The following is a 12,465-nucleotide window of genomic DNA, read 5'->3' on the forward strand; positions in this document are numbered from 1 at the left end:
CTACGAAATTATGCGCCCACAATATCGTTCGCCCAGCGCTGAGTATATTACACACTTCTGCTAAGTTGAAAGGTTGCTGTTGTATATCAGTGCGCAGGTTGGTCAATCACTACTATGTCTGTGCTGAAGGAAATGCAGCGCGGAATAGGTGTGGTTTGTGCGTGTATGTGTAACGGATGCGAAATAGTAAAAGCGATGGGATTTCTGATTTTCTGGCAAATAACATTCACAGGCACATACACTCAGTTTCAAATGATTAAGCTCAAATAAGAATTTTAACGTATTTCTGAAAAATAAATGAAGATGTATAAGAAAATTTTATGCGTGAAACTAAAAGTCAAAAATCAAAAGACTTTTGAAAGTTCTTGATTTTTTTTGAATACGATGGATGAAATATTTTGCGTCCGTCTAAAAGATCATATATGTATAGAAAGCGGATCAACTTCAGTCATGCGGTAACAAAAGCATTTTTTAAGTATTCATAAAAAGAAAAGCTAACTTTCAAGATTGAAAGTTCCTGAAAATTAACGAAAAATACTGAAAAGTTCCAAAAGGTCCATAAAGCAGATTAGCGAAAACCCCGAAATGTTTCTAAGAACTTCCGAAAACTTCAAGCATATGTACCGACAGAAACATAGAAAGTCCGAAAAAATCTAAAAAATTAAACAAACAAAATATCCTCAAATATTTAGTAGTCTTAAAATAACGTAAAATTCCCCAACAAGGTAAACACAAAATTTCCATAAAGTCCCGACAGGAATACAAAAAAAAATAAATATATATATATATATATATATACGAAAACCATCGAATAATTCTACAAAAAATTAAACTTAAAGAATCCCGAACAAGTTCAGAAAAGCTCCAGAAAAATTGCAACAACAAAAATCAAAAAAAAAAAAAATTCCCGAAAGATTTTAAAATTAGATCACGGGGACTGCCTTACAAGGCCAAAATTTTCTAAAAAGTCCGAAAAAAGAAGTCTATAAAATATCCTAAGAAATATAGAAAGTTCCAAACTCAAGCAAATAAAATACACGAAAAATACTTAACGATGTTAAAAAGTTTCCATAGAAATAAAAAAAGTTGCCATTAAATTCCAATGAAAAAGTATAGCAAAAATCCGAAAAAAAGGAAAGTCTCCACAAAATTCCAGAACGAAATCCGAAGAAGTCTAGGAAGTTTCCAAAAAATTAAGCAAATAATATCCTACAAAGTCCCAACAGATTCTAACAAACCAAACACGGGCACTCCGGAAAATTCCGAAATATCCTGAAAAGGTCATAACTAACTTTTGGTCCTGAAAAAATTAAACAAATAATTTATCCCGAAAAAAGCAAAACGCAAAAAACCCCGTATAATTCAGAAAAGTCTCGAAGAGATACCAAGAAAAGGGTACCAAAAATCCAGAAAAATATGTAAAACGAAGAATCCCGAAAGAATTCAGAAAAGCCGCAGAATAATTCCGAAAACATCCAAACACAAAAAATCCCATATAATTCAGAAAAGTCTCGAAGAGATTCCAAGAAAGGTTCCCAAAAATACGGAAAAATTTTTAAAACGAAGAACTCAGAAAAGCCGCAGAATAATTCCAAAAAAAAATACACAGAAATCCAGGAATATTCCAAACAAATCTGGAAAAGCCCTAAAAGATCCCTAAAGAATAAGATACGTAAAATGATGAAAGCTTTTGAAACACCCCGAGAAGTAAAATGCGACGTATTCCGAAAAAATCCCACAAGATTACACAAAAACCGAACAGCTAATCAGAAAAAATCCTGCAAAATTCCAAAAGGTTAGTTCTTACCGATAAGACGTGGATTGATAAGAAAGATCTCGAAATTTAACGCGGCCAAATAATTTCTGGTTGGGTTTCTAAAGTCCCAGGTGTAGGTCAATAAGCAGCAATCGACCGATGCCTTTAAAGTCAATAAATTCTATGCAATCTCTCAAATTCAACCGGATATATGCGGTAGAGACATTGAAAATTGGAACATATCTATAACTACATATGTACATTAGACCATACCAGAAAAGAAAACGTTTGCCGAAGACCCCTTTGTCTGAAGTATATTTTCAGACAATTAAAAAAAAACCGTTTTTTTTTGCCGAATGTAGGCGTCGCCGTTTTACATTTTGCGATAAAAAATGTCGATTAATATTTTGAAAAAAAAATTAGCGATGACTGTTTCTATATCGATTGCAATAAATAGCTGTCTACTTATACATGTATTCGTTAAATTAGATACATGTATGTATGTAGTAGTCGATTGAGAAGTACATTGCGCCGTCACTGAACTTATTGATGTGAAGCAGAATGTGCTTTCATGCGGACTACTAAGCCACACATACGTACGTGTGCACATATGTACTTCTAAAAATCTTAAAAATCTTAAAACTCTTAACTTTTTCCCATAAGGTATGTATGTATGTGGCTTATGTTTTACAGTGATGATGCAGCCTTTTTGTTGTTTGTTTAACTTGTACATTAATATGCTAAGTGGCTAGAGAAATAAACGAAAAAAAAATAATAAACTAGTGGGCCTATATTCTCACACATAGCATAAGTAGTGCAACATAAGCAAGTACTATTTTACATACATGCAAACATAAGAAAGTAAATATATACATACATATGTATGTATGTATATTCCTTTTATGGACTCTGTTGGCTCGCGCACATATGGACCTAGTCTTCGCCACCTACTTCATCACGGTAATAATTTTATGAACTCACTGCAATATGTTTAATTTTATTTGTTATGCTTGCTAAGGAGGAGGTGGAGGAAGGGCTACAAAAGTTGAGTAAGAAATGGGCGTATTTAATAGCATACGAGTACTTACATACATACCTACGAACATTTGAGGATGAGTGTGATCCATACACAACGGCCACTTGTCTGCGTTGTATAAAAAGTCAATATTTACGCACACATATGTACCTATGCATACATACATATGTACATGTGTATTCTTAAAACGCAGACCCTTTCATAAGCCACTTGCAGATATGTAGCCAAAATGCTGCTCAACCGCTGCCCAGTTTTGCATCGCCTTTCTTTATTCCTCTTATGTGAAACTGCCCATATTTATTTGGATATTTCGATTATTAATTTCATTTGTTTGTTTATAATTCGTTTTTAATCGTTTTATTTTCATTACTGACCAAAAAAAAAGAAAAGAAAATCACACGGTTTATTGAGCATTTTGCTGCCAATGCATACAAGTAAACTCCGCTGGCTGTCAAGTAGTGTGATCGTGTGTGTTTTGCTTGGGTTGTTTATCATTCGATGAAAACGGAAATCACTTTGGTGAATGCTCAGTGTTTTCAATTGTAAGCGAGAAGAAGACTATGCAGTATGAAAAGTGTTGAAATTTAAACAAATAGCTGATTTGTTTGAAAGCCATTCCAGGCAATCACAAGCGCACACAGACAGACATAACTACAAGTTTATTTGAATGTATGTATGAATGGATGTATGTATGTGTGTCTATTGCTAAACTTTTGTTAACATTTAATATTTGCAAATATTTATTGAGCCTATGAAATGAAGAATGATGGTGTAAACAATGGTAATTTATTATTTTTAGGATGAGCATTTGGAGGAAGTTGATTTCGATATAAACCCTTGCATGAATATACATACATAGAAACAACAAAAGTGAAATTTACAAATTTAATTGTCTTGGTTATCGATCCAAGTGGATTGTTTGATGCTTATGTGTTTTGACATAAGATATATTTGCCTGTGGAGCTCATAAATTATGGCGAAGTTCCTCCTCTGTTTCGTGAAATTAATATTAGTTCTACTATGACTAAGAAGGGCATGTTCACGAGAAAATATTATGTACCATATTTGCAGTCACCCACTTTGTTGAAGTGTGGACCATACTCACTATTGAAGAAAAAATAATTCGAGATCATTCTTCACACTGTACTTTTAGGATACTTCCAGTAAAGTCGAAGTCGCTATAATAATTTTAAAGGTGATAATTTAGGTTATATGAAAATATTTGTATAAAACAAATCAAAAATAAACAAATTACAGAATTTTGGAATTTAAAAAATTTTAAAAGCAACAACTTATAGAAATTTTTGGTTCAACATTTTTTTTTATAATACCTCTAAATGATTTTCAACGACCGTGAAATTTTTATTTAAGATATGATTGTTTGAACTTGAACAACAATTTTATTGCAAACTCTAAATTAAAAATAAATTTTAGTTTAATAAAAATTGTTTAGCGTAACTTTATTTACAGTTGGTAACTTTTTTTTTTTAAAGTTCAAATATTCATATGTATCTTAAAAAACCTTCTTGAAATTTTCAGGGCCTTTTAAGAGTAGTAGGAGGTACTGTATTAAAGAAAATCGGCCGAAAGTTTTTATAAGTCTTTGCTTTTAAAATTTGTTTATTTAAAAATTCTTAAAATTTGTTTTTTTTAATAACTTTTTTATAGCTAATGTCACCTGTAAATTGACACTAGAACTATTTTTGTAACTATAATAGTTTTTGAGATAATCTAAAAATAATTTTGCAGCTCCGTAATTTTTGAAATTTAGAATTGTGCGAAATTTACAAAAAAAAAATCGTGTTTTCTTTGGCAGAACTTCGTTATATGATAAAAGAAAAGTTCTGAATAAAATTCATTCAAATCAAAAAAGGTCGATTCCAACCATTGGTCGATTCGACATGAATTGACTCACACATATACATACATATGTACATATATGGTACATGCGACGTATACATACAACGGTTATTTAATCTATGTATAATTTTTCAAGTTAATCGATACACTGGACAGGGTGAAATGGGTTGTTTCTAATTTCAGTGACAAATTCTGCCCTCCACCGCCGATAAAGCTCCAAAACTTGATATATAGTGCTTATCATAACTATGCGACACCCACATACATATTAACAACTTTTGACCATTTATTTGTTACATGTTTTTTATATAATAAAACAAAGTTTCATCACAATTTCTTACTTTTTATTCAGAATTTTTAGAAAACTATTTGGGCTTGCCGATCAATCAATCAACAATCTACAGCTGCGGCACCGACGATGGTACGCGAGACCTATCCCATTTCCACCAAGCGACCAGTATTCCGTGATCGTGGCTCTTATTCTGACGGTTTCTTCTTCGTCTCTTCATTACTCCGAGTGAACAGTTTATTGTCAAGAGAGATGTACATATGTATGAACGTACTATATGAGACAAAATAGATAAGTATGTAACGTAAGTTTCACTTCTCCAGTGTGGCCCAGGCGCACTTACTTTTTTTTCTGGTTAGCAACTCAGTTTCGTTTTCCTCAAATTGCCACTAAAGCCACTTTTTCGAGCCTAGGAGTGTAACCTAAACATTCTTAGCTTCTTCTAAGGTTTGCCTAATCGTTGCGGGAAGATGACCCGGCACCACATCATTTGAATGTTCGATTAGCCTGTGGGGAGGATGCGAAAAACTGTATTCAAAAATTGCCATGGTCCAAAGTTAAAAATCCAAGTCGACACGCGTTTCTCTCATTTTGCTTATAGCACTCGGACCATTGGAGCAATTTCTCAATTCGGATTGGAAACACCTACAACCAGTGTATGTATACTAATACCAATGGATTCTGATGTGCTGGGAATGCAGTCAATGATCGGTAGGTCGACTTTAGTAGATGGCTTAAGGGAAGGCTTTAACCTTAACGCAGGTCATCAACCAGCAATCTCTACATTCACTGTCGACTGGATGATGAGCTTACTACCAGTTCGTTCAACTTTTATGAGAGGAGCCAATTGTGAACTTTTTCTGCCCTAAGCGAGTTACATATGTACGTGGTGCCATATGAAGCTCTAGTTGTGGAGAAGATTATACATTTCTTTGGAAATCATTCCATTTCGCTTACTCTTGGTTGCTTTTGTTGTAGTTCCACCATCATAGAAATTGCTGGAGTGACGACTGATGGAGTGGCCTGATATAAATCTGGATCGTTTCGGTTGCGTAGACCCAACTGCCCTGAAAACATTATTCACAGTCGTAACATCTGGTCATTATGTGTCCCCATTCTTGGTCGAAGGGATCTTTCCAAAATCCTGGTCACACCACTGCTTAGCTCCAGAACTATAAAGCTCTCACTAAGCTCGGAAATCGCTTGGTAGAACCAACATATTTTGAGCATAGAGATCTCATTCGGAAATACGTACATATAAATGGCACGAGTAAATAATTTCGGGGTTTGAAATCCCCTACCCCACAATTGGCTACGCGCCTGTACATATCCATTATACTAAAAGCACATAAATTATTTTCAAATTAAGTACTTTTCCAATCAATGATTACTATATTTTGGCAATTATTCTTAACGAATTGACGCACAGGTTACTTGTAGTACGACTATTGTGAAATTTATTTAAAATATTTATTTATTTTGCAATGAAATGTGGTCAACACGTGGTAAATGGTTTTGTGTAACGCTAATATTATTTTTTATATTATTTCAATCAGCGGATGCTTTCATAAAATTAACAAACGTGGTATGCAAATCTTTCGATAAACCATTTGCAGATTTTCGCAGTTGCCGATTAACGGTAGTAAAACGAGGAGTAATTGCATTATCTCTCTATGTGAAACTGTTTCAATTACCGGTGAATAATGTCAGTGTAAGTACAAAGAAAAGTTAAATACATACATAAAAAAATTATTTATTTATTAAACCAATTTTTTTGCTTTTCAGATAAATGTAAGCCTTTTTAAGAAAGCAAGCGGTTATCGTCCGTTCCTCAACAATGTCACTGCCGATTTCTGTGCCTTCATGGCTAATCGTAGACGTTTTCCTTTTCTTAAAATCTTTCTTGATCTTCTTCTGACGGAATCAAATATTAATCATACTTGTCCGTATGCTGTATGTGAACTTACGCTTGGAATTGGAAATCTGCAACTAATTCTGGTTTTCTTCATTCCTTTTAGCATGATATCATTGTGACAAATCTGGTACTTCACGAGGAAATGTTTGCACTTTTGCCAGTGCCAGCAGGCGAATATATGTTTAAGTTAATGGTCGGCGCTTATAATCAGTGGAAGGCCGATATTAAAGCTTATTTCTCAATAAAACTGGATTAAAAATTAAAAAATTATAATATATACATAGATTGGGGTGGTCCAAAAATGCATGTAAAAAAATAAAGTCTAAAATTGAATGCTCTCACCTCCTAGGATTGTTCTGTATCGAATAAAATAAGCCCCTGTCTTTTTTTTTTATTTTTTAATCAAAAATATTTAGAGGTCGCTTAAAGCGTCCCAAGTTTATATAGGAAAGAAACTATTTTTCGCAGAAATATTTCAGAATTCTTCAAAATCAATATTTATTGATCGGAAAACTCTGATTCCCTTTAGGGTATGTGCAACAATATTTTACTTTATCACTTATTAACCCAAATTGTCTCAGATTAATTTTTTTTTTGATTTTTTTGGTTTCATCTATATATAGGGTAAAAGTAGCGTTAAAGTAAAGGAAAAAATATGACTAAAACTTTGGGAGTAGTATAGTTCTTCCGATATCGGCTGTTGCCATATGGCAACACAGGGCGTATTCCAGATGGATTGTTAGAGGGCAGTATTTGGTTAAAATATGAAATAATAGAAACATTGTTTATAAGTTTTAATACATTTATTGATAATATATGCATATTCTACGAGCAAAGCGGATGAAGAAATTAATTTTTAGTATGAAAAATAGCAAAATAATTTCAAACATAAACCCACATCACATTTTGCACAGGCTACTCTCATCCTATAGTTTTACATGCTTCACCAGCAGAAGACCAGTCACGCCCTTCATGCATGTCAAACAATGCTGGGAGTCACTTGCGGTTTGTCACCTGCTCTGATGCATTAGTGCTACACAGCACTAGTCAACCCAATATTGCTCTATGGCGCTTTGCTGTGTTGGAATGCCGCAAAAAAGTCCTTATGCCTCGGACGAATGTAGAAGGTTCAGCGCGGGAGCGCTGAGGTCCACTTCGATGGCTGCTCTTTAAAAAAAACCCATAGTTTACCGCCCATTGGCCGATTTGTGGAAAACCGTGCTGCGAAATCCGCACGTAGATTGGAGGTCATAGGGAAAATCAATTTCATAACCTTTGGGCACCGTTTATTTGGGGCGGGAAGCCCAAGCAGCACAGACTTTATGATACCTAGCTTTAAGTGGAAACGAACTTTTTGCACAATGGTTGAGGAGGAGGGGTGGCGCAAGGGAATGAAACCTACCCATGGATCCCTAAACATTTTTACGGACGGCTCTAAAATGGTTACAGGAGTGAGTGCCGAGATTTACTGCTGGGAACTGAACGCTAGCCTTCACCGAAACGTCGATCAATTCTAAATTAAACCTATTCCAGGTGGCAATCAGGCAGTTTCCTCATATAGTATTTCATGCATAAACGTCCTTCGCAGCCGGAAAGCCATNTGGGAACTGAACGTCAGGCGGATAGTAAGGCTACCTGACTATTGCAGCATATTTCAAGCAGAGTTTTCGCAATGAGGATAACTGCAGAGCTAGCCTTCACCGAAACGTCGATCAATTCTAAATTAAACCTATTCCAGGTGGCAATCAGGCAGTCTCCTCATATAGTATTTCATGCATAAACGTCCTTCGCAGCCGGAAAGCCATTGTCAAGCTATATGCTGATAAAAGCCTACATATCTATTGGCTGCCCGGTCACAAGGGAATCTAGGGTAAATAGCAGATGAGAATGCAAAAACCGCCACCAGTCTTCCCTGGAATAGAAAAATTACATTTGTATACCACTTCAACACTTGTACAATGAAATATACGATAATATGATTAGGCAGTTCAGGGCTAGATGGAATGAGTTAACCATCTGCAAAACTGCAAAAATACATACAAACGATTATTGTTTTATACCGTCCCATACATGATCGTATTTTGCGTTGCCATATGGCAACACGGGCTGAATTTGGGCTAGCGAACATATCAACATTTGGTAAAAAGAGGAACAGTTCACATTACGCCCCGTGTTGCCATATGGCAACGAACGTAAAAAAAGACTTAAGTTATATAGCATGCACGATTGTTTTTTATTGTTACTTGTTACCATTAGAGTCACTAATGTTTTAACTGTTTCTATAAATTATACTTCTATATGTATGTCATTTTGATGGTTTTCTGCCACTTATAATTTTGTTTAAAGAAAAAACTTGCATTACACTCGACAGACAGCCAGGATCTGACGGAAGCGTAAGCATTTCGAAACATACACATTTTAGGAANGTAAAAAAAGACTTAAGTTATATAGCATGCACGATTGTTTTTTATTGTTACTTGTTACCATTAGAGTCACTAATGTTTTAACTGTTTCTATAAATTATACTTCTATATGTATGTCATTTTGATGGTTTTCTGCCACTTATAATTTTGTTTAAAGAAAAAACTTGCATTACACTCGACAGACAGCCAGGATCTGACGGAAGCGTAAGCATTTCGAAACATACACATTTTAGGAATTATCTAACGTTCATATATAATGCAATCCCGATTCTCATCGCTCTGTCCCTCTTATCCGAGGTATAGCAAGAGATGCCATCTACTGGCCCACTGGATCTTGTGGCAGAAGATCCAAAAATACATTTAAGGCATCAGTTGGCGTTGTCCGGATTGCTCCGCTAATGCAGATCATATTAATCCTCTGTACTTTGCTTAATTTAGAGGCTTTGCTTAAGGCAGGTCACCATACTATAATACCATAAACGAGAATCGGTCTAACAACCGCTGTATTAATTCAGCGGCATATACCCCAGGCAACCCCCATAACTTACACAGACGCATTATCATAACGTTGGACTATGTTCTCATTCCAGCTCAGTTTTCTGTCGAGGACTAAGAACTTCGCTTTATTCGTAAAGTTTAAGAGTAACCTATTTAGTTCAGGCAGAGTCAGTAGCGGTGTCTTGAATCTCTTCGCCAAGCGAACAAGTTCCATTTTCTCCGAATTGACGCAGAGCCCGCATAGCGTGGCTGAGTGGTGGTGAGTTTGCGCGAACTTGCCGCTCCAGCGATTACTACGTCATCCGTACAAGAGACAACCTCGGCGCTTGCCCATTTCATCTCTCGCAAGAGAGCATTCACGGTTAAGTTCCAAGGGAGTGGCGAGAACATGCCACCCTGCAGTGTGCCCTTTGTCACATGTCTTGAAGCCGAGTTCTCACCGACATTTGCCGTGATCACCCCGCATAAGAGCATCTGCATTATAAACTCCACCAGAGAATCATCCACCTCTAGTGCCCTCAGGGCCTGGGTAATGGCCTATGAATTTATGTTGTTAAAAGCTCCCTCAATGTCTACAAAGGCTACAAGACTACATTGAATTTGGGAAATTTAAAGAAATAAAATAAGCATTCGCGGAGCCCTCTTCTTGGAACTTTTGAGGCGATGGTCCTACTGGCTTTGAATCTTTATTCTTTGCTTTTATAGATTGAACAGCGCTTCAAGGCCTTCTGCTCCAGCATAAATTAAATATACCACACATGCTTACTGCGATGGTTTTCCTTAGTGAACCTCCGTTGTTTTAAAAATACACCTTATCATATACCTTCGAATGTCAGGAATATTCAAAGAAACCCCGCTAGAAAGCCTCAACTGGCAAAAGGCATTTTTATAGGATAGGAAAATGTGAACCCGGTTTAGATTGTCTAACCAAAGCAATCGCTGTTTGTCCCTGGGACAGCACGCGCACGCTTCTGCTTCGATGTTGCTTTGAGTTTATATCTGGATCTAAGGCGAATATACATATCTATTTCTGACGCATATAGCATATACGGTTCCATATGAAATCTACTTTACTTAGTTGTAATTAATGCAAGGCTTTATTTAAGTCACCTAAAATTTTCTGCTCGTCTTAAGTCATATTAGACCACAAAGTATGTGGTCCCATATTTCTCACGAAAAATGACGTCTTCAACCTTCACGTCCTGCGATTCGCACAGCGCGTCGCAGGAGTCAAGCACTACACTTATCGGAGGCGTAGCCCTGGAACCTTTAGTTGCGCTTGACGACAATGATTGCTAGACTAGCTCTTCAAGGAGTCTTTAGGGACGTAGTTCTGATATCTTTTCATGTAAAAAAACCGTTGTCTAGGTAAATGGAAAATAAACTTTAAGCTCTAACATGCCTTACGAAAACGTAATAGAAAAGTTTTACTGAGTTCTATGTATGCCTCTACAATTCTACAATAACGGCACGTCATTTAACTATACACGTATTATCAGCAGATGGCGTTTGAACTTTGCTCACCAGCGACAGCATTTACTAGTTAATCACTGTTCTAGCTGGTGAAGCGCATCAAGCGGAGAAAAAAATTATAAAAAAAAATTAAAAACACAAAATTAGAAAAACTACAAATTAGCACAACAACAAAAATAGTAGCAAAGCATTAAGAGTGCGGACACTAACATGCATAGATATGTAGGCACATACTTACATACATATGTGTATTATGTAAACAATCACGATTAGCCGCATTCAATGAAATATATATAGAGTAAGCTTGTAAACAAAAGCGCCGATTATTGCGAGCGATTGCCAATGCAATGCAGGCAATAAAGTGCAACGGTCATTCATACATACGTATATACTATTTGCAAATTTATTTGTAGTAGCCAGTAGGCGCCAACAATTGCAAAATAAATACATATGTGCAATGTGCATTAGGCCGCACCACCTTACAAGCAAACCGAAAAAGAGTTCAATGTACACCCCTGAGCCTAAAGTATTTTTGCAAGAAAATTAAAAAATTAATTTTTTTAGCCGAGCCTTGAGGTGTCGTGTTTTTAAATTTTTCGGTGACACCTACATTCGGCAAATAAAGTTATACTGGCACAATCAAAATACTTTCTTTGGAACAAAAAATTTTCTTTCCGAGACAAGAAGAAGATTTTGCTTATTCCGGTACGAAAGTCTTACAAAATAAAGCTCCCTTGCCAACTTCCATGGTGAAAAGCTCTTTTGATCGAAAGCACTTGTATATCATTTCGCTCGCGCTGATCCAAAAGACGCAATGACCGACTGAGCAAAGCTATCGCGTGTCATTCGAGAGATCCGCGGTTCATTCATCTATTTTTATACCCGAGCGCACTTGTGCACAAGGGTATATTAATTAATCGAGATAAATATAGACAAATGTATACATAAATGATCAGGATGAAAAAAGAAATCGATTAAGCCATGTCTGTCTGACCGTCCGTCTGTCCGTCTGTCCGTCTGTCCGTCCGTCCGTGTACACGATAACTCGAGCAAAAATTGAGATATCTCAACGAAATTTGGTATGTAGGTTTCCCTTAATCCAAGGTAGGTTGGTATTGAAAATGGGCGAAATCGGACTTTAACCACGCCCACTTCCCATATAACGGTAATTTCCAGAAATACGAAAACTGCGATATTTTAGTAACTACTGAAGAT

At 36.0% G+C, this 12,465-nt stretch overlaps 1 protein-coding gene across 1 annotated transcript; it reads left to right on the plus strand.

The window, feature by feature from the left end:
- Positions 1-6,430: 6,430 nt before the first annotated feature.
- LOC108376484 (uncharacterized) lies at positions 6,431-7,112 on the plus strand. Its single transcript, XM_017632709.1, has 4 exons — positions 6,431-6,446; positions 6,498-6,652; positions 6,727-6,894; positions 6,960-7,112. Exons 1-4 carry the CDS (start codon positions 6,431-6,433, stop codon positions 7,110-7,112), a joined length of 492 nt encoding a protein of 163 aa, XP_017488198.1.
- Positions 7,113-12,465: the final 5,353 nt, after the last annotated feature.

The sequence above is a fragment of the Rhagoletis zephyria genome, unplaced genomic scaffold (genome assembly GCF_001687245.7).
Source record: "Rhagoletis zephyria isolate East Lansing unplaced genomic scaffold, Rhagoletis_zephyria_1.1 Rzeph_scaffold_10509, whole genome shotgun sequence".
Classification (NCBI taxonomy): Eukaryota; Metazoa; Arthropoda; class Insecta; order Diptera; family Tephritidae; genus Rhagoletis; species Rhagoletis zephyria.